We start from the raw sequence: 26936 nt of genomic DNA, 5'->3' as shown, positions 1-26936 counted from the left end.
CCCATCTACTGTTGATGATATCTGGAAATGTGCATGTATACCCTGCCCCATCTACTGTTGATGATATCTGGAAATGTGCATGTATACCCTGGCCCATCTACTGTTGATGATATCTGGAAATGTGCATGTATACCCTGGCCCATCTACTGTTGATGATATCTGGAAATGTGCATGTATACCCTGGCCCATCTACTGTTGATGATATCTGGAAATGTGCATGTATACCCTGGCCCATCTACTGTTGATGATATCTGGAAATGTGCATGTATACCCTGGCCCATCTACTGTTGATGATATCTGGAAATGTGCATGTATACCCTGGCCCATCTACTGTTGATGATATCTGGAAATGTGCATGTATACCCTGGCCCATCTACTGTTGATGATATCTGGAAATGTGCATGTATACCCTGGCCCATCTACTGTTGATGATATCTGGAAATGTGCATGTATACCCTGGCCCATCTACTGTTGATGATATCTGGAAATGTGCATGTACACCCTGGCCCATCTACTGTTGATGATATCTGGAATGTGCATGTACACCCTGGCCCATCTACTGTTGATGATATCTGGAAATGTGCATGTATACCCTGGCCCATCTACTGTTGATGATATCTGGAAATGTGCATGTACACCCTGGCCCATCTACTGTTGATGATATCTGGAAATGTGCATGTATACCCTGGCCCATCTACTGTTGATGATATCTGGAAATGTGCATGTATACCCTGGCCCATCTACTGTTGATGATATCTGGAAATGTGCATGTATACCCTGGCCCATCTACTGTTGATGATATCTGGAAATGTGCATGTATACCCTGGCCCATCTACTGTTGATGATATCTGGAAATGTGCATGTATACCCTGGCCCATCTACTGTTGATGATATCTGGAAATGTGCATGTACACCCTGGCCCATCTACTGTTGATGATATCTGGAAATGTGCATGTATACCCTGGCCCATCTACTGTTGATGATATCTGGAAATGTGCATGTATACCCTGGCCCATCTACTGTTGATGATATCTGGAAATGTGCATGTATACCCTGGCCCATCTACTGTTGATGATATCTGGAAATGTGCATGTATACCCTGGCCCATCTACTGTTGATGATATCTGGAAATGTGCATGTACACCCTGGCCCATCTACTGTTGATGATATCTGGAAATGTGCATGTATACCCTGGCCCATCTACTGTTGATGATATCTGGAAATGTGCATGTATACCCTGGCCCATCTACTGTTGATGATATCTGGAAATGTGCATGTATACCCTGGCCCATCTACTGTTGAAGATATCTGGAAATGTGCATGTATACCCTGGCCCATCTACTGTTGATGATATCTGGAAATGTGCATGTATACCCTGGCCCATCTACTGTTGATGATATCTGGAAATGTGCATGTATACCCTGGCCCATCTACTGTTGATGATATCTGGAAATGTGCATGTACACCCTGGCCCATCTACTGTTGCTAGCCCCAATTCTGACTTGTGCTCTGATATCTACTTCACTGATTTCTGCTCTCGTAAAAGCCTCGGTTTTCTGCACATTAACACTAGAAGCTTATTGCCTAAAATGGATCAATTGAAAGTGTGGGTTCACAGCTCCAATCCAGATGTGTTGGTCATTACTGAGACGTGGTTAAGGAAGAGTGATTTGAATACTGATGTTAACCTTCCTGGTTATCACCTTTTTCGGCAAGACGGATCATCCAAATGTGTGTGGGGGGGCCTATCTTCACCAAGGATCACCTTCAGTTCTCGGTTGTCTCCACTAAGTCTGTCCCCAAACAATTTGATTTGCTGGTTTTAAGTATTAAACTTTCAAATGGCTCTTTGTCGTGGCTGGGTGACTGTTGGTGGTTGACTGTTGCTGGGTGCTATCATTCTCCATCAGCACTGGCCTGTACCCTATCTGCCCTAAGCTCTGTCCTGACCCCTTACACTAAAATTGAATTTGTCCTGCTAGGTGACCTAAACTGGGACATGCTTAAACCACCTGATTTAGTCCTAAATAAATGGGACTCCCTAAATCTTTCTCAGATTATTACCAATCCCACAAGGTTTGACTCCAAACACCCAGAAAAGGCTACTCTCATCGATGTTATCCTCACAAATAATCCTGATAGGTGTCAGTCTGGTGTTTTCTGTAATGACCTTAGTGATCACTGTTTAACAGCCTGTGTTCATAATGGATGCTCAGTGAAACGACCTGTCCTAACTTGTCATTGACCCTTGCTAAAAAACTTTAATGTGCAAGCCTTCCTTCATGAACTACTAGCCTCTGTAAAATGGTATAGAATCAGCTTTATCCCCTCTATTGGACCTCCTTTTTTGATATGTTCAGTGGTATTGTTAAACACTCCCCTATAAAGAAAATGAGAATTAAAAACAGGTTCACCCCCTGGTTCAAACGTTATCTTGAAATTACTTCACCTCAAGAAATGCATTTGGCGAAAGGCTCGGCACACGCACGCATACTCGGGCTGACTGGCTCTCATTGAGGTAAATGAGAAATAAGTGCACTCAGGCTACCAGAAGGCCAAAGCTAGTTACTTTAAGGAGCAGTTCTCTCTCTGTGGGTCTAACCCCAAGAAGTTCTGGATAACGGTTAAAGACCTGGAGAATAAACCCTCTTCCTCACACCTTCCCATGTCCCTTAATGTTGATTACTGACAAGAAGCACATGGCTGAGCTCTTTCATCACCACTTCATTAAGTCAGGATTCTTATTTGATTCAGCCATTCCTCCTTTACCATCCAACATTTGCACATCTCCCACCCTTTCTAATGTGACTATCCACGATGCTTCTCCCTCTTTTTCCCCTGCAACCGCTACAAAGTTTCTCCCTGCAGGCAGTTACTCAGTCGAAGGTTTTAAAGGAGCTCTTGAAACTGGGTCAGGTGGTTTAGACCCTTTCTTCTTTAAGGTTGCTGCCCCTATCATCGCCAAGCCTATCTCCAACCTTTTTAATCTGTCTCTCCTGTCTCTCTCGTCCTTTATTTAAAGGGGGAGATCAAGCTGATCCTAACTGTTATAGGCCTATTTCTATTTTGCCTTGTTTATCAAAAGTGTTGGAAAAACTTGTCAATAATCAACTGACTGGCTTTCTTGATGTCTATAATATTCTCTCTGGTATGCAATCTAGTTTCCGTTCAGGTTATGGACGTGTCACTGCAACCTTAAAGGTCCTCAATGATATCACCACTGCCCTTGATTCTAAGCAATGTTGTACTGCTATTTTTTTTCACTTGGCCAAAGCTTTTGATACAGTAGACCATTCCATTCTCGTGTCTCTGAGGGGTCTTTGGCCTGGTTTACTAACTACCTCTCTCAAAGAGTGCAGTGTATAAAGTCAGAACATCTGCTGTCTCAGCCACTGCCTGTCACCAAGGGAGTACCCCAAGGCTCAATCCTAGGCCCCACTCTCTTCTCAATTTACACCAACAACATAGCTCAGGCAGTAGGACTCTCTCTCATCTATTTATATGCAGATACAGTCTTATACTCAGCTGGCCCCTCCATGGATTTTGTGTTAAATGCTCCACAACAAAGCTTTCTTAGAGTCCAACAAACATTCTCTACCCTTAACCTTGTTCTGAACACCTACAAAACAAAGGTCATGTGGTTTGGTAAGAAGAATGCCCCTCTCCCCACAGGTGTGATTACTACCTCTGAGGGTTTAGAGCTTGAGGTAGTCACAAGTACTTGGGAGTATGGCTAGACAGTACACTGTCCTTCTCTCAGCACATATCAAAGCTGCATGATAAAGTTAAATCTAGATTTGGTTTCCTCTATTGTAATCGCTCCTCTTTCACCCCAGCTGCCAAATGAACCCTGATTCAGATGACCATCCTAACCATGCTAGATTACCGACACATAATTTATAGATCGGCATGTAAGGGTGCTCTCGAACGGCTAGATGTTCTTTAGCATTGAACCCCTCTGTGTGTGTCCCCCATTTAAGATCTGCCCATCTTTCATGGAAGGATCATATTAGATGACCCTCGAAGGCAGCTGTCAATCAAAAGAATGAGATTAAAATTTTCTGATCAAACAACCCCTGTGCATGTACGCTGTATGTATGTGTGTGTGTGTGTGTGTGTGTGTGTGTGTGTGTGTGTGTGTGTGTGTGTGTAAGGTGCTGCAACACATTGTAAAAAGCCACTCTTCCACCCAATCCATTTGCTAGTGATTCCCCCATCCGAATCACATCGTTTAACCATCACCCAATCGTCCAATCAGCAGAGGTACTGTATATACAGGTCTTTATTTGGCTCAGACCACCCCTTCCTCTCTTCTCTCTTTCTTTGTATTTCTGCCCAGCATAGTGTTCCAACTCCTGTTTTGCATCAAAACCTGCAGCTGCACACAGTGAACATGAAAGGGCAAGAGAGCGAGAGACACAGTGCCTTCAGAAAGTATTCATACTATTTGACTTGTTCCAACATTTGTTGTGTTACATCCTGAATTTAAAATTGATTAAATATTTTTTTCCCCCTCACAATAACAAAATGAAAACATGTTTTTAGAAATTTTGGGAAATGTATTGAAAATGAAACACAGAAATATCTCGTTTACATAAGTTTTCACTCCCGAGTCAATACTTTGTAGAAGCAACTTTGGCAGCGATTACAGCTGTAGTCTTTCTGGGTAAGTCTCTAAGAGCTTTCTACACCTGGATTGTAGCTCCCGAGTGGCGCAGCGTTCTAAGTCACTGCATCTCAGTGCAAGAGGCGTCACTACAGACCCTGGTTTGAATCCAGGCTGTATCACATCCGGTCGTGATTGGGAGTCCCCATAGGGCGGCGCACAATTGGCCCAGCGTCGTCCGGGTTTGGCCGGGGTAGTTCGTCATTGTAAGTAAGAATTTGTTCTTAACTGACTTGCCTAGTTAAATAAAGGTTAAATAAAAAATGTAATTGTGCAACATTTGCCCATTATTCTTATCAAAATTCTCAACTAAATTAAGCGAACAGTATAGCCTAATTTATTGGCACTAGCGCAGAGCATCGGCCTTTTTTCCCAGTGAGTATATTCAGTCTTTATTATTGTTGGATCCGTGTGAATTTCCTCTTCCAGGCTAGATGGACGTCATATTGTGTTTGTGTCTCCCCTTCTCCTAGGCCTATTATGTGGATTAGACAACATTGTTTTTATTGATCGGTTTGTCAGTGTCAGCAGAGTAGGCTACCATGTCATTTTTATAGTATTAAAAAAGACTCTGCTAATGTCTCCAGTCATATAAAGTGTAGTAGAATTGCATGAAATACGTTCATAAAAGGGAACATGTTTTCTGTACAGAGAAACGTATCTGATATACCCTATAACCTAGGCCACTATGCACTCAAGCCATACATTGAAAGGTCTTTCTTGCCTAAATGATGACTATCCAATCTTCATCACATTATGAATAGTAGGCTATCTTACATAAGTCTGCAAATGTTATGTTATGAATGGAATGCTTTATGATAAAATAAACATTTTTATGGTGAAAATTAGCACTTCCAAACTGGAAACTCACGCCCCGCCTATGAGTACATTTCCCTTGACCTGCCATTTTGAAGTCGCCGTCTTGTGACTGTTGAATTTGTATAGCGCCTCACAATCATTACAGCCTACATAACATAGCCGGCACTGCTATCATCCTCTGCTATTCACCAAATCTTTCCCAAAACATTAGACTACTGTTCTGGCCCTCCTATTTATTTTCAACTCTCCATTTCACTTTTTCCAAAAGAATTTGTCAGTTGGCGTGTATTTGTCAGTTGGTGTGTATTTGTCAGCTGGTGTGTATTTGTCAGTTGGTGTGTATTTGTCAGTTGGTGTGTATTTGTCAGTTGGCGTGCATTTGTCAGTTGGTGTGTATTTGTCAGTTGGCGTGCATTTGTCAGTTGGCGTGTATTTGACAGTTGGTGTGTATTTGTCAGTTGGCGTGTATTTGTCAGTTGGCGTGTATTTGACAGTTGGTGTGTATTTGACAGTTGGTGTGTATTTGTCAGTTGGTGTGTATTTGTCAGTTGGCGTGTATTTGTCAGTTGGCGTGTATTTGTCAGTTGGCGTGTATTTGTCAGTTGGCGTGTATTTGGCAGCTGGCGTGTATTTGTTAGGCTACACACTAACGCCAGATACAGAGAACAAAATATAAACCTCACTGTATCCTATAGATATCAACTGCACAGTAATTAGACATTCATGGATTTTTAATGCATCGTTTTCTCTTTATTCAACCCACCCACACTTCATCCACACAATATTTCATGACCCAAAAGCTGCCTGCGGGTTATGAGTTGACCCGCACATCACTAGTGTGTGTGTTTAGGTGTGGCACCCCCTCACCTCCAGCAGCTCGTCCCCTACGCGGATGCGTCCGTCCTTGGCGGCGGGGCCCCCGGGGCTGATGCCTACCACGAAGATGCTGAGGCAGGAGCGGTCCTTGTTTCCAGCCAGGCTCAGACCCAGGCCCTGGCGTTCCCTGTCCAGCTCCACACACAGCAGCTCCCCGCACAGCTCCCCGTAACGCAACCTGATCAGCTCTGGGGGGACAGGAGCAAAAGAGAGGTGTTAGTTCTAATGCTCTATGTTTCAGTGTTGAAGAGAGTAACATGTGAAAGAGAACAGTGCCAACCATACATCTAGTTTTACACACGCACTAGAAAAGTTCTTAAAGGTAATCACCCTGACTGAATACTGGACATAGACACATGAAGGCGGCACACACAAGCGTTCTATAATAACACTATTAGTTGGTGTTTCTTACATCTGCAAACAGCTAGTTTGTCTTCTCTTAGCAAATTGTGGCTAAAACCTGTTAGCCACTAATGCTAATAACACGTTAGCTAATAAATGTACTGAGTCAGAGCAAATGTACCTGGCTATACAGCCTGATTATACCAGTGATGGTGAGGACTAAATCAGCTAGTTGTTTGTGCAACAGTATTTTCTAAACCAAAGAGGATTAGGCAAAGCATGAATATGTTAGCTACATGAAGTAGCTATGAGAAAACATTTAATGTAGCCAAAGATTATAGGGTCCCCTAGGAAACACTGACCAACACTTTGGTTCCTATACTGTCACAATAACTCCTCTCTGGCATTTTCATTCGTTGTCATGTCAAACACTGTATTCAAAGTGCCCACTATTATATTCTAACTATAGAATTATAATAATCATTCTATTTCCATGATCCAAACAGTTCATCAAAGCGTTTTTTTGTTTCACTACTTTCGGCGCGGGCAGAGATGGCCGCCTCGCTTCGCGTTCCTAGGAAACTATGCAGTTATTTATTTTTTTTACGTGTTATTTCTTACATTAGTACCCCAGGTCATCTTAGGTTTCATTACATACAGTCGAGAAGAACTACTATAAGATCAGCGTCAACTCACCATCAGTACGACCAAGAATATGTTTTTCGCGACGCGGATCCTGTGTTCTGCCTTTCAAACAGGACAACGGAATGGATCCCATGCAGCGACCCAAAAAAACAACTCTGAAAAAGAGGGAAACGAGGCGGTCTTCTGGTCAGACTCCGGAGACGGGCACACCGTGCACCACTCCCTAGCATTCTTCTTGCCAATGTCCAGTCTCTTGACAACAAGGTTGATGAAATCCGAGCAAGGGTAGCATTCCAGAGGGACATCAGAGACTGTAACGTTCTTTGCTTCACGGAAACATGGCTCACTGGAGAGACGCTATCCGAGGCGGTGCAGCCAACGGGTTTCTCCACGCATCGCGCCGACAGAAACAAACATCTTTCTGGTAAGAAGAGGGGCGGGGCGTATGCCTTATGGCTAACGAGACATGGTGTGATGAAAGAAACATACAGGAACTCAAATCCTTCTGTTCACCTGATTTAGAATTCCTCACAATCAAATGTAGACCGCATTATCTACCAAGAGAATTCTCTTCGATTATAATCACAGCCATATACACCCCCAAGCAGACACATCGATGGCTCTGAACAAACTTTATTTAACTCTTTGCAAACTGGAAACCATTTATCCGGAGGCTGCATTCATTGTAGCTGGGGATTTTAACAAGGCTAATCTGAAAACAAGACTCCCTAAATTTTATCAGCATATCGATTGCGCAACCAGGGGTGGAAAAACCTTGGATCATTGTTACTCTAACTTCTGCGACGCATATAAGGCCCTGCCCCGCCCCCCTTTCGGAAAAGCTGACCACGACTCCATTTTGTAGATCCCTGCCTACAGACAGAAACTAAAACAAGAGGCTCCCACGCTGAGGTCTGTCCAACGCTGGTCCGACCAAGCTGACTCCACACTCCAAGACTGCTTCCATCACGTGGACTGCGATATGTTTCGTATTGCGTCAGATAACAATATTGACGAATACGCTGATTCGGTGTGCGAGTTCATTAGAACGTGCGTTGAAGATGTCCTTCCCATAGCAACGATTAAAACATTCCGTAACCAGAAACCGTGGATTGATGGCAGCATTCACGTGAAACTGAAAGCGCGAACCACTGCTTTTAATCAGGGCAAGGTGTCTGGTAACATGACCGAATACAAACAGTGCAGCTATTCCCTCCGCAAGGCTATCAAACAAGCTAAGCGTCAGTACAGAGACAAAGTAGAATCTCAATTCAACGCCTCAGACACAAGAGGCATGTGGCAGGGTCTACAGTCAATCACGGACGACAAGAAGAAATCCAGCCCAGTCACGGACCAGGATGTCTTGCTCCCAGGCAGACTAAATAACTTTTTTGCCCGCTTTGAGGACAATACAGTGCCACTGACACGGCCTGCAACGAAAACATGCGGTCTCTCCTTCACTGCAGCCGAGGTGAGTAAGACATTTAAACGTGTTAACCCTCGCAAGGCTGCAGGCCCAGACGGCATCCCCAGCCGCGCCCTCAGAACATGCGCAGACCAGCTGGCCGGTGTGTTTACGGACATATTCAATCAATCCCTATACCAGTCTGCTGTTCCCACATGCTTCAAGAGGGCCACCATTGTTCCTGTTCCCAAGAAAGCTAAGGTAACTGAGCTAAAGGACTACCGCCCCGTAGCACTCACTTCCGTCATCATGAAGTGCTTTGAGAGACTAGTCAAGGACCATATCACCTCCACCCTACCTGACACCCTAGACCCACTCCAATTTGCTTACCGCCCAAATAGGTCCACAGACGATGCAACCTCAACCACACTGCACACTGCCCTAACCCATCTGGACAAGAGGAATACCTATGTGAGAATGCTGTTCATCGACTACAGCTCGGCATTCAACACCATAGTACCCTCCAAGCTCGTCATCAAGCTGCTCCGCCCTCAACCGTAAGGCTCTCCAGAGGGTAGTGAGGTCTGCACAACGCATCACCGGGGGCAAACTACGTGCCCTCCAGGACACCTACACCACCCGATGTTACAGGAAGGCCATAAAGATCATCAAGGACATCAACCACCCGAGCCACTGCCTGTTCACCCCGCTATCATCCAGAAGGCGAGGTCAGTACAGGTGCATCAAAGCTGGGACCGAGAGACTGAAAAACAGCTTCTATCTCAAGGCCATCAGACTGTTAAACAGCCACCACTAACATTGAGTGGCTGCTGCCAACACACTGACACTGACACTGACTCAACTCCAGCCACTTTAATAATGGGAATTGATGGGTAATGATGTAAATATATCACTAGCCACTTTAAACAATGCTACCTTATATAATGTTACTTACCCTACATTATTCATCTCATATGCATACGTATATACTGTACTCTATATCATCGACTGCATCCTTATGTAATACATGTATCACTAGCCACTTTAACTATGCCACTTTGTTTACATACTCATCTCATATGTATATACTGTACTCGATACCATCTACTGTATCTTGCCTATGCTGCTCTGTACCATCACTCATTCATATATCCTTATGTACATATTCTTTATCCCCTTACACTGTGTATAAGACAGTAGTTTTAGAATTGTTGGTTAGATTACTTGTTGGTTATTACTGCATTGTCGGAACTAGAAGCACAAGCATTTCACTACACTCGCATTAACATCTGCTAACCATGTGTATGTGACAAATAAAATTGGATTTGAAGTCAAATCACAAAAATAAGGCCTAGATGTTTTGCCAATATCGTGCAGCCATACGTGGCAATGTGGAAATGACCTCAAATGAATGCAGGAAATGCAGAAATTGATGAAAATGATTTTTTGTTGATGTTTAATTGAACAGCATAAAACAAATCAGAATGGAGAAGGCCCATTAAATCACTTTGGTACCAAATCTTCCAGTACCAAATCAATTTGGTACTGGAACACGCTGTCGTACACATCAATCCAGAGAATCCCAAACATGCTTTATGGGTGATATGTCTGGTGAGAATGCAGCCTAGGGTCACACACTACTTATAGAGCAAATTTACAAAATACACATTTTGAAAAATACAGTGATATGATATTTTGGCCATATCGCCCAGCCCTAGGTTACTGAAGAAAGGCTTCTACACTAGCTGTTCCTTTCTGTAATCCTCTGGTTTAGGGAGGGATGGCCTGGCTGACCACATGCCTCTCTTATCTGTCCTCTCTCTCTTCTCCTATCTGTCCTATTCCTCTTCTCCCATCTTATCTGTCCTATTCCTCTTCTCCTATCTTATCTGTCCTATTCCTCTTCTCCCATCTTATCTGTCCTATTCCTCTTCTCCCATCTTATCTGTCCTATTCCTCTTCTCCCATCTTATCTGTCCTATTCCTCTTCTCCCATCTTATCTGTCCTATTCCTCTTCTCCCATCTTATCTGTCCTATTCCTCTTCTCATCTGTCCTATTCCTCTTCTCCTATTTTATCTGTCCTCCGCTCCTCTCCAATCTCATCTGTTCTCACTTTCTTCTCCTATTGTATTTGCTCTTCCTCTCTTATCTGTCCTCTCTCTCTTATTTGTCCTCCCTCTCTTATCTGTCCTCCCTCTCTATCTTTGCTCTTCCCCTCTCTGTCCACAGCTAAAGGTCTGGGTAGAGCGGAGGTCCAGACTTAAACTCCTCTGTGTGTCTCCCATTTAAGATCTACCCATCTTTCATGAAAGGATCATATTAGATGACACTCAAAGGCAGATGCCAATCAAAAGAATGAGATTCAAATCTTCTGATCAAACAACCCCTGTGCATGTACGCTGTATGTGTGTGTGTGTGTGTGTGTGTGTGTGTGTGTTTGTGTAAGGTGCTGCAACACCTTGTAAAAAGCCACTCTTCCACCCAATCCATTGCACAGTGATTTCCCCATCGTTTATCCATTACCCAATCGTCCAATCAGCAGAGGTACTGTATATACAGGTCTTTATTTGGCTCAGACCACCCCTTCCTCTCTTCTCTCTTTCTTTGTATTTCTGCCCAGCATAGTGTTTCAACTCCTGTTTTGCATCAAAACCTGCAGCTGTCACACAGTGAACATGAAAGGGCAAGAGAGCGAGAGACACAGTGCCTTCAGAAAATATTCATACTCTTTGACTTATTCCAACATTTGTTGTGTTACATCCTGAATTTAAAATGGATTATGTAATTTTTTCCCTCACCCATCTATACACAATACCCCATAATAACAAAATGAAAACATGTTTTTAGAAATTTTGGGAAATGTATTGAAAATGAAACACAGAAATATTTCATTTACATAAGTTTTCACTCCTGAGTCAATACTTTGTAGAAGCAACTTTGGCAGCGATAACAGCTGTGACTCTTTCTGGGTAAGTCTCTAAGAGCTTTCTACACCTGGATTGTAGCTCCCGAGTGGCGCAGCGTTCTAAGTCACTGCATCTCAGTGCAAGAGGCGTCACTACAGACCCTGGTTTGAATCCAGGCTGTATCACATCCGGTCGTGATTGGGAGTCCCATTGGGTGGCGCACAATAGGCCCAGTGTCGTCCGGGTTTGGCCAAGGTAGGCCGTCATTGTAAATAAGAATTTGTTCTTAACTGACTTGCCTAATGTAATAAAGGTAAAAAAATAAAAATTGTGCAACATTTGCCCATTATTCTTTACAAAATTCTTAAACTTCTGTCAAATTGGATGTTAATCATTGCTAGACAACCATTTTCTTGTCTTGCTGTAGATTTTCATTGAACAAAAATGCACAACATGCAACAATTTTTAAGATTTAATTGAGTTACATACAGTTCATTATGAGAAAATCAGTCAAATTAAATAACTACATAACTACAATAACTACACTGATCTACGGCTTTCACATGACTGGGAATACAGATATGCATCAGTTGGTCACAGATACATAAATTCAGAAAACCAGTCAGTATCTGGTCTGACCACCATTTGACTCACGCAGCGCGACATATCTCCTTTGTATAGAGTTCAGGCTGTTGATTGTGTCCTGTAGAAAGTTGTCCCACTCCTCTTCAATGGCTGTGCGAAGTTGCTGGATATTGGAAGGGAACTGGATCGCGCTGTTGTACACGTTGATCCAGAGCATCCCAAACATGCTCAATGGGTAACATGTCTGGTAAGAATGGAGGTCATGGAAGAACTGGGACATGTTCAGCTTCCAGGAATCATGTACAGATCCTTGTGACCGTGCATTATCATGCTGAACCATGAAGTGAAGGCGGCAGATGAATGGAAGACAATGGGCCTTACGATCTCGTCACAGTATCTCTGTGCATTCAAATTTCTATCAATAAAATGCAATTGTGTTAGTTATCCGTAGCTTATGCCTGCCCATACCATAACCCTAAAGCCACCATGGTGCACTCTGTTCACAACGTTGACAACAGCAAACCGCTCGCCCACACAACACTATACATGTGATACAGTTGAAACCGTGATTCATCCGTAAGGAGCACACTTCTCCAGCGTGCCAGCGGCCATCGAAGGTGAGCATTTGTCCACTGAAGTTGGTAACGACACCGAACTGCAGTAAAGTCAAGATGCTGGTGATGAGGATGAAGATGAGCACGTACAATGCATTCGGAATGTATTAAGACCCCTTCCCCTTTTCCACATTTTGTTATGTTACAGCCTTATTATAAAATGGATTTAATAAAAAAAATCTATCTACACACAACAAACCATAATGACAAGGTGAAAACAAGCTTTTAGAAAAATGCATTGAAAATAAAAACAGAGATAGCTTACTTACATAAATATTCAGACCCTTTGCTATGAGACTCAAAATTGAGCTCAGGTGCATCCTGTTTCCATTGATCATCATTACAATGTTTCTACAAATTAATTGGAGTCCACCTGTGGTACATTCAATTGATTGGACATGATTTGGAAAGGCACACACCTGTCTATATCAGGTCCCACAGTTGAAAGTGCATGTCAGAGCAAAAGCCAAGGCTTGAGGTCGAAGGAATTGTCCGTAGAGCTCCGAGACAGGATTGTGTCGAGCACAGAACTGTGGAAGGGTACCAAAAAATGTCTGCAGCATTAAAGGTCCTCAAGAACACAGTGGCCTCCATCATTCTTAAATGAAAGAAGTTTGGAACCACCTAGACTCTTCCTAGAGCTGTCCACCAGGCCAAACTGAGCAATCGGGGAGAAGGTTACCAAGAACCCAATGGTCACTCTGACAAAGCTCCAGAGTTCCTCTGTGGAGAGGGAGAACCTTCCAGAAGGACCACCATCTCTGCAGCACTCCACCAAATCAGGCCTTTATGGTAGAGTGGCCAGACGAAAGCCACTCGTCAGTAAAAGGCACATGACAGTCAAAAGGCACCTAAAGGACTCTCAAACCATGAGAAACAAGATTCTCTGGTCTGATGGAACCAAGATTTTACTCTTTGGCTTGAATGCCAAGCGTCATGTATGGAGGAAACCTGGCACCATCCCTACGGTGAAGCGTGGTGACGGCAGCATCATGCTGTGGGAATGTTTGTCAGCGGCAGGGACTGGGAGAATAGTCAGGATCGAGGGAAAGATTAACTGAGCAAAGTACAGAGATCCTTGATGAAAACCTGCTCAAGAGCGCTCATGACTTCAGACTGGGGGCAAATGTTCACCTTCAAACAAGACAACGTCCCTAAGCACACAGCCAAGACAATGCAGGAGTGGCTTCGGGACAAGACTCTGAATGTCCTTGAGTGGCCCAGCCAGAGCCCGGACTTCAACTCGATCGAACATCTCTGGAGAGACCTGAAAATAGCTATGCAGCAAAGCTCCCCATCCAACCTGGCAGAGCTTGAGAAGATGTGCAGAGAGGAATGGGAGCTTGTAGCGTCATACCCAAGAAGACTCAAGACTGTTATCGCTGCCAAAGGTGCTTCAAAGTAAAGGGTCTGAATTCTTATGTAAATGTGATAATTCTATTTTTGCTTTTGTATACATTTACAAACGTTTCTAAAAATCTGTTTTTGCTTTGTCATAATGGGGTCGTGTGTGTAGATTGATGACGGAAAACAATTAGGAATTAGAAGAAAGTCAAGGGGTCTGAATACTTTCTGAACGCAGGATCAGCCCTGGTGTTGACCCATGTAGATAATCTTTCCTGAGACGGTTACTGACCATTTGTGCAGAACTTCTTTGGTTGTTCAATCCCACAGTTTCATCAGTTGTCCGGATGGCTGGTCTCAGATGATCCCCCAAGTGAAGAAGTCGGATGTGGAGATCCTGGGCTGGTTACATGTGGTCTGCGGTTGTGAGGCCGGTTGGACGTACTGCCAAATTCTCTAAAATGACGTTGGAGGAGCCTTATGGTAGAGAAATTAACATTAAATTCTCTGGCAAAAGCGCTGGTGGACATTCCTGCAGTCAGCATGCCAATTGCATCTCCCTCAAAACTTGAGACATCTGTGGCATTGTGTTGTGTGACAAAACTGCAAATGTTAGAGTGGCCTTTTATTGTCCCCAGCAAAAGGTGCGCCTTTGTAATAATCATGCTGTTTAATCAGCTTCTTGATATGCCACACCTGTCAGGTGGATGGATTATCTTGGCAAAGGAGAAATGCTCATTAACTTCTTATGGCTGGGGGGCAGTATTGAGTAGCTTGGATGACTAAACGGCCTGCTCAATAACACATATGGAATCATGTAGTACTCAAAAAAGTGTTAAACAAATGAAAATATATTTTATATTTGAGATTCTTCAAAGTTGCTACCATTTGTTTTGACAGCTTTTCACACTCTTGGCATTCTCTCAACCAGCTTCCAACAGTCTTGAAGGAGTTCCAACATATTCTGAGCGCTTGTTGGCTGCTTTTCCTTCACTCTGTGGTCCAACTCATCCCAAACCATCTCAATTGGGTTGAGGACAATTTAATCCATTTTAAATTCAGGCTGTAAGTACAAGGGGTGTGAATACTTTCTTTAGGCACTTAGAGAAGGAGGGGGAGAGACAGAGGAAGGTGAGAGAACAGAGATAGAAAATAAAAACATTTTTTTTTTACAGTGGTGAGAGAGGGGAAAAGAGAGAGAGAACGAGAGGGAGTGAAAGAGAGAGACAAAGAGAAAGAAAACAGGGAGGGAGAGAGAAACAGAGAGAGCGAGAGAGAAGGCTTTCATTCCTGTCACGCTATAAGAAGAGTAATTAAAAGTCCCAAGAGGTTCATCAATTCCAACCAATAAAAAGGAGGGGGAGAGAAACACTCCATGAGAGTAAAGGAGGTCAGAAACAGAGGGAACGAGGGAAAAGAGGAAGAGAGAGAGAGACTTTAGAGGTAGTACGTATGGATGGGTTGAGAAAAAAAAGGTAGGATGAGAGAACAGGAGAAAAGAGGCAGGGAAGGAGGGAAAAGAGGGAGAGAGACTTATAGTAAATGTGGAGAAAAGTAGGAAGAGGGGAAAAGAGATCAAGGGTGGTGAGTTGGGAGGGAGAAAGACAGAGAAACTAAAGGGAAAGAAAGAGTTAGAAGAAAGTGGATGAGTTGAGAAAGGGGAGACTGGAAAGAAGGCAGGCAGAGAAATGTTGACAGATAGAGGGATGAAGAGAGAGGGGGATAGTGAGAAAGGGGAGACCGGAAAGAAGGCAGGCAGAGAAATGTTGACAGATAGAGGGATGAAGAGAGAGGGGGATAGTGAGAAAGGGGAGACTGGAAAGAAGGCAGGCAGAGACATGTTGACAGATAGAGGGATGAAGAGAGAGGGGGATAGTGAGAAAGGGGAGACCGGAAAGAAGGCAGGCAGAGAAATGTTGACAGATAGAGGGATGAAGAGAGAGGGGGATAGTGAGAAAGGGGAGACTGGAAAGAAGGCAGGCAGAGAAATGTTGACAGATAGAGGGATGAAGAGAGAGGGGGATAGTGAGAAAGGGGAGACTGGAAAGAAGGCAGGCAGAGAAATGTTGACAGATAGAGGGATGAAGAGAGAGGGGGATAGTGAGAAAGGGGAGACCGGAAAGAAGGCAGGCAGAGAAATGTTGACAGATAGAGGGATGAAGAGAGAGGGGGATAGTGAGAAAGGGAAGATTGTGAAAATAGAGCTGTAAAGTGCAGGGAACTGGTCCGAAACGTCTTTCTTCTTAATCACCATTTGATATTTGAGTCATGATGGCAGCAGAGGCTTTAATCTCAGTCTGCTGTTTGATTTTGGGGATCGACATCTGCATTGAGTAGAAAACAGTGGCAAAGAGCAAAAGGTCAAAGGTGGATTGTTATTTTAGTGTTGACATGTCTTGTTGACATTCTGAGTATGAAGAATCAAATTTAGGTCAAATCCACATTCTTTAAAAATGGTTAATTGACATTTAATTTAGTTTTGATAAGAATACCAACCGTGAACTCTTTGTGACCTTGAGGCACACACACGCAAACGCACACAGTTAAGGAGCACTATTGGAACAGTGTGGGAGGCAGGACAGCTGCTGCTGGCTTAATTAGTGGTCACTCATCTCAGAAGGGCCGGTGTGTGTGAGTGCGCGAGTGAGTGAGTGAGTGAGTGAGTGAGTGAGTGAGTGAGTGAGTGAGTGAGTGAGTGAGTGAGAGAGAATGTCTGTGTGTAGTGTGTGTGTGTGTTACGATCTTGGAAATGAGTAGACCAAGGTGCAGCGTGAGTATAGTTCCACATATTTATTTAATATATATGCCATTTAAGTGAAACTAATAAAACAACATAACAAAACTTAACTTGAGGAAGTAGTGCCCAAACACACTAACCAACACTCAATATCCCACAAAACACAGGTGGGGAGATATCTACCTAAATATGATCCCCAATCAGATTCAACAATAAACAGCTGCCTCTACTTGGGAACCACATTAGCACCAACATAGAAATATATATACTAGATCACCCCCTAGTCACACCCTGACCTACTACACCATAGAGAACCACGGGCTCTTGACTGGGCACCGGTGCAGAGGAAGGCTCCGGCCTTGGGGCGGAACTGAACGCAGTGCCTGGACTGGGCATTGGTGCAAAGGAGGGCTCCGGCCATGGACTGCAATAGCATCGAATAGTCCCTGCGATATGCAACTGTTCAGGGAAGTCAGGAACCAATACACGCAGTCAGTCAGGAAAGCTAAGGCCAGCTTCTTCAGGCAGAAGTTTGCATCCTGTAGCTCCAACTCCAAAAAGTTCTGGGACACTGTGAAGTCCATGGAGAACAAGAGCACCTCCTCCCAGCTGCCCAATGCACTGAGGCTAGGTAACACGGTCACCACCGATAAATCCATGATTATCGAAAACTTCAACAAGCATTTCTCAACGGCTGGCCATGCCTTCCGCCTGGCTACTCCAACCTCGGCCAACAGCTCCGCCCCCCCGCAGCTACTCGCCCAAGCCTCTCCAGGTTCTCCTTTACCCAAATCCAGATAGCAGATGTTCTGAAAGAGCTGCAAAACCTGGACCCGTACAAATCAGCTGGGCTTGAAAATCTGGACCCTCTATTTCTGAAACTATCCACCGCCATTGTCGCAACCCCTATTACCAGCCTGTTCAACATCTCTTTCATATCGTCTGAGATCCCCAAGGATTGGAAAGCTGCCGCAGTCATCCCCTTTTTCAAAGGGGGAGACACCCTGGACCCAAACTGTTACAGACCTATATCTATCCTGCCCTGCCTATCTAAGGTCTTCGAAAGCCAAGTCAACAAACAGGTCACTGACCATCTCGAATCCCACCGTACCTTCTCCGCTGTGCAATCGGGTTTCCGAGCCGGTCACGGGTGCACCTCAGCCACGCTCAAGGTACTAAACGATATCATAACCGCCATCGATAAAAGACAGTACTGTGCAGCCGTCTTCATCGACCTAGCCAAGGCTTTCGACTCGGTCAATCACCATATTCTTATCGGCAGACTCAGTAGCCTCGGTTTTTCGGATGACTGCCTTGCCTGGTTCACCAATTACTTTGCAGAGTTCAGTGTGTCAAATCGGAGGGCATGCTGTCCGGTCCTCTGGCAGTCTCTATGGGGGTGCCACAGGGTTCAATCCTCGGGCCGACTCTTTTTTCTGTATATATCAATGATGTTGCTCTTGCTGCGGGCGATTCCCTGATCCACCTCTACGCAGACGACACCATTCTATATACTTCCGGCCTGTCCTTGGACACTGTGCTATCTAACCTCCAAACGAGCTTCAATGCCATACAACACTCCTTCCGTGGCCTCCAACTGCTCTTAAACGCTAGTAAAACCAATTGCATGCTTTTCAACCGTTCGCTGCCTGCACCCGCACGCCTGACCAGCATCACCACCCTGGATGGTTCCAACCTTGAATATGTGGACATCTATAAGTACCTAGGTGTCTGGCTAGACTGTAAACTCTCCTTCAAGACTCATATCAAACATCTCCAATCGAAAATCAAATCAAGAGTCGGCTTTCTATTTCGCAACAAAGCCTCCTTCACTCACGCCGCCAAACTTACCCTAGTAAAACTGACTATCCTACCGATAGGCGACGTCATCTACAAAATGGCTTCCAACACTCTACTCAGCAAACTGGATGCAGTTTATCACAGTGCCATCCGTTTTGTCACTAAAGCACCTTATGCCACCCACCACTGCGACTTGTATGCTCTAGTCGCCTGGCCCTCGCTACATATTCGTCGCCAGACCCACTGGCTCCAGGTCATCTACAAGTCCATGCTAGGTAAAGCTCCGCCTTATCTCAGTTCACTGGTCACGATGGCAACACCCATCCGTAGCACGCGCTCCTGCAGGTGTATCTCACTGATCATCCCTAAAGCCAACACCTCATCTGGCCGCCTTTCGTTCCAGTTCTCTGCTGCCTGTGACTGGAACGAATTGCAAAAATCGCTGAAGTTGGAGACTTTTATCTCCCTCACCAACTTCAAACATCTGCTATCTGAGCAGCTAACCGATCGCTGCAGCTGTACATAGTCTATCGGTAAATAGCCCACCCATTTTTACCTACCTCATCCCCATACGGTTTTTATTTATTTACTTTTCTGCTCTTTTGCACACCAATATCTCTACCTGTACATGACCATCTTGTCATTGATCACTCCAGTGTTAATCTGCAAAATTGTAATTATTCGCCTACCTCCTCATGCCTTTTGCACACAATGTATATAGACTCCCCCTTTTTCTTTTTCCTACTGTGTTATTGACTTGTTAATTGTTTACTCCATGTGTAACTCTGTGTTGTCTGTTCACACTGCTATGCTTTATCTTGGCCAGGTCGCAGTTGCAAATGAGAACTTGTTCTCAACTAGCCTACCTGGTTAAATAAAGGTGAAATAAAAAATAAAAAAATGGAGCTGGGTCGGACCGGGCCGGAAGCTCCGGACCGAGGGCTCTCTATGGTCAGGGCGTGACAGTGTGTGTCTCTCAGTGTGTGTGTGTCAGTGTGTGCCTACTTCTGGTCAAAAGTAATGCATTACACATGTCAGATACATTTTTTTACATTTAAGTCATTTAGCAGACGCTCTTATCCAGAGCGACTTACAAATTGGTGCATTCACCTTATGACATCCAGTGGAACAGTCACTTTACAATAGTGCATCTAAATCTTAAAAGGGGGGTGAGAAGGATTACTTATCCTATCCTAGGTATTCCTTAAAGAGGTGGGGTTTCAGGTGTCTCCGGAAGGTGGTGATTGACTCCGCTGTCCTGGCGTCGTGAGGGAGTTTGTTCCACCATTGGGGGCCAGAGCAGCGAACAGTTTTGACTGGGCTGAGCGGGAACTGTACTTCCTCAGTGGTAGGGAGGCGAGCAGGCCAGAGGTGGATGAACGCAGTGCCCTTGTTTGGGTGTAGGGCCTGATCAGAGCCTGGAGGTACTGAGGTGCCGTTCCCCTCACAGCTCCGTAGGCAAGCACCGTGGTCTTGTAGCGGATGCGAGCTTCAACTGGAATCCAGTGGAGAGAGCGGAGGAGCGGGGTGACGTGAGAGAACTTGGGAAGATTGAACACCAGACGGGCTGCGGCGTTCTGGATGAGTTGTAGGGGTTTAATGGCACAGGCAGGGAGCCCAGCCAACAGCGAGTTGCAGTAATCCAGACGGGAGATGGGCCACCGCCTTGATGTTAGTTGAGAACGACAGGGTGTTGTCCAGGATCACGCCAAGGTTCTTAGCGCTCTGGGAGGAGGACACAGTGGAGTTGTCAACCGTGATGGCGAGATCATGGAACGGGCAGTCCTTCCCCGGGAGGAAGAGCAGCTCCGTCTTGCAGAGGTTCAGCTTGAGGTGGTGATCCGTCATCCACACTGATATGTCTGCCAGACATGCAGAGATGCGATTCGCCACCTGGTCATCAGAAGGGGGAAAGGAGAAGATTAATTGTGTGTCGTCTGCATAGCAATGATAGGAGAGACCATGTGAGGTTATGACAGAGCCAAGTGACTTGGTGTATAGCGAGAATAGGAGAGGGCCTAGAACAGAGCCCTGGGGGACACCAGTGGTGAGAGCGCGTGGTGAGGAGACAGATTCTCGCCACGCCACCTGGTAGGAGCGACCTGTCAGGTAGGACGCAATCCAAGCGTGGGCCGCGCCGGAGATGCCCAACTCGGAGAGGGTGGAGAGGAGGATCTGATGGTTCACAGTATCGAAGGCAGCCGATAGGTCTAGAAGGATGAGAGCAGAGGAGAGAGAGTTAGCTTTAGCGGTGCGGAGCGCCTCCGTGATACAGAGAAGAGCAGTCTCAGTTGAATGACTAGTCTTGAAACCTGACTGATTTGGATCAAGAAGGTCATTCTGAGAGAGATAGCGGGAGAGCTGGCCAAGGACGGCACGTTCAAGAGTTTTGGAGAGAAAAGAAAGAAGGGATACTGGTCTGTAGTTGATGACATCGGAGGGATCGAGTGTAGGTTTTTTCAGAAGGGGTGCAACTCTCGCTCTCTTGAAGACGGAAGGGATGTAGCCAGCGGTCAGGGATGAGTTGATGAGCGAGGTGAGGTAAGGGAGAAGGTCTCCGGAAATGGTCTGGAGAAGAGAGGAGGGGATAGGGTCAAGCGGGCAGGTTGTTGGGCGGCCGGCCGTCACAAGACGCGAGATTTCATCTGGAGAGAGAGGGGAGAAAGAGGTCAGAGCACAGGGTAGGGCAGTGTGAGCAGAACCAGCGGTGTTGTTTGACTTAGCAAACGAGGATCGGATGTAGTCGACCTTCTTTTCAAAATGGTTGACGAAGTCATCTGCAGAGAGGGAGGAGGGGGAGGGGAGGAGGATTCAGGAGGGAGGAGAAGGTGGCAAAGAGCTTCCTAGGGTCAGAGGCAGAAGCTTGGAATTTAGAGTGGTAAAAAGTGGCTTTAGCAGCAGAGACAGAGGAGGAAAATGTAGAGAGGAGGGAGTGAAAGGATGCCAGGTCCGCAGGGAGGCGAGTTTTCCTCCATTTCCGCTCGGCTGCCCGGAGCCCTGTTCTGTGAGCTCGCAATGAGTCGTCGAGCCACGGAGCGGGAGGGGAGGACCGAGCCGGCCTGGAGGATAGGGGACATAGAGAGTCAAAGGATGCAGAAAGGGAGGAGAGGAGGGTTGAGGAGGCAGAATCAGGAGATAGGTTGGAGGAGGCAGAATCAGGAGATAGGTTGGAGAAGGTTTGAGCAGAGGGAAGAGATGATAGGATGGAAGAGGAGAGAGTAGCGGGGGAGAGAGAGCGAAGGTTGGGACGGCGCGATACCATCCGAGTAGGGGCAGTGTGGGAAGTGTTGGATGAGAGCGAGAGGGAAAAGGATACAAGGTAGTGGTCGGAGACTTGGAGGGGAGTTGCAATGAGGTTAGTGGAAGAACAGCATCTAGTAAAGATGAGGTCGAGCGTATTGCCTGCCTTGTGAGTAGGGGGGGAAGATGAGAGGGTGAGGTCAAAAGAGGAGAGGAGTGGAAAGAAGGAGGCAGAGAGGAATGAGTCAAAGGTAGACGTGGGGAGGTTAAAGTTGCCCAGAACTGTGAGAGGTGAGCCGTCCTCAGGAAAGGAGCTTATCAAGGCATCAAGCTCATTGATGAACTCTCCGAGGGCGATAAATGATAAGGATGTTAAGCTTGAAAGGGCTGGTAACTGTGACAGCATGGAATTCAAAGGAGGCGATAGACAGATGGGTAAGGGGAGAAAGAGAGAATGACCACTTGGGAGAGATGAGGATCCCGGTGCCACCACCCCGCTGACCAGAAGCTCTCGGGGTGTGCGAGAACACGTGGGCGGACGAAGAGAGAGCAGTAGGAGTGGCAGTGTTATCTGTGGTGATCCATGTTTCCGTCAGTGCCAAGAAGTCGAGGGACTGGAGGGAGGCATAGGCTGAGATGAACTTTGCCTTGTTGGCCGCAGATCGGCAGTTCCAGAGGCTACCGGAGACCTGGAACTCCACGTGGGTCGTGCGCGCTGGGACCACCAGATTAGGGTGGCCGCGGCCACGCGGTGTGGAGCGTTTGTATGGTCTGTGCAGAGAGGAGAGAACAGGGATAGACAGACACATAGTTGACAGGCTACAGAAGAGGCTACGCTAATGCAAAGGAGATTGGAATGACAAGTGGACTACACGTCTCGAATGTTCAGAAAGTTAAGCTTACGTAGCAAGAATCTTATTGACTAAAATTATTAAAATGATACAGTACTGCTGAAGTAGGCTAGCTGGCAGTGGCTGCGTTGTTGACTTTGTAGGCTAGCTGGCAGTGGCTGCGTTGTTGACACTACACTAATCAAGTCGTTCCGTTGAGTGTAATAGTTTCTACAGTGCTGCTATTCGGGGGCTAGCTGGCTAGCTAGCAGTGTTGATTACGTTACGTTGCGTTAAAAGAACGACAATAGCTGGCTAGCTAACCTAGAAAATCGCTCTAGACTACACAATTATCTTTGATACGAAGACGGCTATGTAGCTAGCTATGTAGCTAGCTACGATCAAACAAATCAAATCAACTGTAATGAAATTAAATGAAAATGTGATACTACCTGTGGAGCGAAGCGGAATGCGACCGGGTTGTTGAGTTCTATTCAGAAGACGTTGGCTAGCTGTTGGCTAGCTAGCAGTGTCTCCTACGTTAAGGACGACAAATAGCTGGCTAGCTAACCTCGGTAAATTAAGATAATCACTCTAAGACTACACAATTATCTTGGATACGAAGACAGCAAAGACAGCTATGTAGCTAGCTAACACTACACTAATCAAGTCGTTCAGTTGAGTGTAATAGTTTCTACAGTGCTGCTAATCGGTGGACGTTTGCTAGCTGGCTAGCTGCTGGGCAGAGCAGTGAAGACTACGTTAGGACGACGAAATACGATAATTACGCAATTATCTTTGATACAAAGACGGCTATGTAGCTAGCTAAGAAGAAATTGCTAAGATTAGACAAATCAAACCGTTGTACTATAATGAAATGTAATGAAATGTAATGAAAAAGTTATACTACCTGCGGAGCGAAATGCGGATGCGACCGCTCGCTCCAACCCGGATACAGTTGAACTCGAAAGTTTACATACTTATGTTGGAGTCATTAAAGCTTGTTTTCAACAACTCCACACATTTCTTGTTAACAAACTATAGTTTTGGCAAGTAGGTTAGCGCGGGTGACTACTTTGTGCATGACATGAGTAATTTTTCCACAATTGTTTAGGGACAGATTATTTAACTTAAAATTCACTGTATCACAATTCCAGTGGGTCAGAAGTTTACGTACACTAAGTTGACCCTGCCTTTAAACAGCTTGGAAAATTCCAGAAGATGATGTCATGGCTTTAGAAGCTTCTGATAGGCTAATTGGCATAATTTGAGTCAATTGGAGGTGTACCTGTGGATGTATTTCAAGGCCTTCCTTCAAACTCAGTGCCTCTTTGCTTGATATCATGGGAAAATCTAAAGAAATCAGTCAAGGCCTCAGAAAAAAAATGGTAGACCTCAACATGTCTGGTTCATCCTTGGGAGCAATTTCCAAATGCCTGAAGGTACCATGTTCATCTGTACAAATAATAGTACACAAGTATAAAACACCCTGGGGCCACGCAGCCGGCATACCGCTCAGGAAGGAGACGTGTTCCGTCTCCTAGAGATGAACGTATTTTGGTACAAAAAGTGCAAATCAATCGCAGAACAACAGCAAAGGACCTTGTGAAGATGCTGGAGGAAACAGGTAAAACGAGCCCTACATTGACATAACCTGAAAGGCCGCTCAGCAAGAAGCCACTGCTCCAAAACCGCCATAAAAAAGCCAGACTACGGTTTGCAACTGGACATGGGGATAAGATCGTACTTTTTGGAGAAATGTCCTCTGGTCTGATGAAACAAAAATAGAACTGTTTGGCCATAATGACCATCGTTATGTTTGGAGGAAAAAGGGGGAAGCTTGTAAGCCGAAGAACACCATCCCAACCGTGAAGCACGGGGGTGGCAGCATCATGTTGTGGGGTGGCAGCATCATGTTGTGGGGGTGCTTTGCTGCAAGAGGGACTGGTGCACTTCACAAAATAGATGGCATCCTGAGGCAGGAAAATGATGTGGATATATTGAAGCAACATCTCAAGACATCAGTCAAGAAGTTAAAACTTGGTCGCAAATGGGTCTTCCAAATGGACAATGACCCCGAGCATACTACCAAAGTTGTGGCAAAATGGCTTAAGGACAACAAAGTCAAGGTATTGGAGTGACCATCACAAAGCCCTGACCTCAATCCTATAGAAAATGTGTGGGCAGAACTGAAAAAGTGTGTGCGAGCGAGGAGGCCTACAAACCTGACTCAGTTACACCATCTCTGTCAGGAGGAATGGACCAAAATTCACAAAACGTATTGTGGGAAGCTTGTGGAAGGCTACTTGAAACGTTTGAAGCAAGTTAAACAATTTAAAGGCAATGCTACCAAATACTAATTGAGTGTATGTAAATGTCTGACCCACTGGGAATGTCATGAAAGAAATAAAAGCTGACAAATAATTCTCTACGATTATTCTGACATTTCACATTCTTAAAATAAAGTGGTGATCCCAACTGTTAGAGGAAATTATAGTTGAAATGATTAATTATGTATACATTCTTGATTAGAACCATTTATTCTAATACTATTATGTTATGATATGAAACGTATGGGCTCTTGGTTAAGCTGTTACTGAAAATGTAAGTAAAAACAAATTAATTGTCTGTACCTTGCGGGTTTAAGGGGGAGAGATGGTATAGCTTTTCAGACAGATAAGAATTTTTGGGTTGTGTTCCATTAGTGGAGAAAAGTATATCTTTTAGACAGTTTGGAATGTAGTTTTATGAGGGGAGTAGAAGAAGATTTCCAGACCTGTAGACACTGATATATTGTGGGGATGGGAGAGTGTGTGAAACTGATGATGTCATTTTATGTTCTCTCTTTAAAATGTAATGTTCTTTGTATTTTGGGTCAGTACTCTCTTGAAATAAACGCTGTTACCTTTGGCTTTTAAGACTGGTCTCAATCTACTTCATGCATAATTAATGAACTTTACAACTCATTGATGAATTAGAAATGAGTGCGAATTTGGTTTTGGCTATAAAACATACAGGAATTTAGAATTCCTCTATCACCAACTGACCTAAAACAGGGAATTGTTACTGGGATTAAATGTCAGGAATTGTGAAAAACTGAGTTTAAATGTATTTAGCTAAGGTGTATGTAAACTTCTGACTTCAACTGTACATTTGTTAAAGGCATAATCTGTAACTTTAGTTTCCAGTCAGAAGTACAGCCCCTGTAGTCTGGCCCCAGCTCAGTTCGTGACCTTACAGTTTACAAGAAAGACATTTCACTGTACTTGTGCACGTGACATTGAAACTTGTTTGCTGTCATTATCAAGTCATGACAATGAGTGGCAGGGAGTTGGCATGATAGCGCCAACAGTCGGACACTACAGCCCCTTGCACTTGTTTGTAAATAGAACTGCCAGTGCCAATGAGTTATAGGAATTAACCTCCCCCGAAACCAAAGATGACACACAGACACAGTAGGGGGTGTATAACACATGGAGCGTTGCTCAGCCTCTAGAGTGTTGACACTGTCACACACTGATTCCTCAATTACAGAGGAACACATACGCACACACAGGTGCCCACACACACACACACACACACACACACACACACACACACACACACACACACACACACACACACACACACACACACACACACACACACACACACACACACACACACACACACACACACACACACACACAGAAAATCAAAACAAACCCAATCCAGTGAACTCATGACAAAACACCTCATCAAATCAAATCAAATCAAATTTATTTATATAGCCCTTCGTACATCAGCTGATATCTCAAAGTGCTGTACAAAAACCCAGCCTAAAACCCCAAACAGCAAACAATGCAGGTGTAAAAGCACCTCATGTCCATAAATTGATACATTGTAGTTGTCCTCTGGTGTTTAATGTTTGTTGATTCACTGTCTTCTTGCTGGAAGGGAGAACACACTATACAAATGTAAAAAAACACATAACTGCCATCTCTCTACAATAAGTATCCACTTCCCTGGACACCTACAGTAGGGAGTCAGTGACCCAGAATGTGAGTTAGTTTAGCATACTGAAGCTGTACTGATCAGAATGGTTGGATGCAAAACAATGGCAGAAGTGGGACTCTGGCCTTTCCC

General features: G+C 44.9%; 1 protein-coding gene across 2 annotated transcripts in view; it reads right to left on the bottom strand.

The window, feature by feature from the left end:
* Window positions 1-26936, bottom strand: part of LOC118400675 (inaD-like protein) — a 309349-nt gene that overhangs the window by 99354 nt on the left and 183059 nt on the right. For both annotated transcript variants that reach the window (XM_052475280.1, XM_052475281.1), the window contains one exon: window positions 6353-6549. In XM_052475280.1, the coding sequence (XP_052331240.1) occupies window positions 6353-6549 (197 nt within the window). The remainder of the gene's footprint in view (window positions 1-6352; window positions 6550-26936) is intronic.

Source organism: Oncorhynchus keta, chromosome 22, assembly GCF_023373465.1.
Source record: "Oncorhynchus keta strain PuntledgeMale-10-30-2019 chromosome 22, Oket_V2, whole genome shotgun sequence".
NCBI classification, from domain to species: Eukaryota; Metazoa; Chordata; class Actinopteri; order Salmoniformes; family Salmonidae; genus Oncorhynchus; species Oncorhynchus keta.
This window is presented reverse-complemented; position numbering and strand designations above follow the sequence as displayed.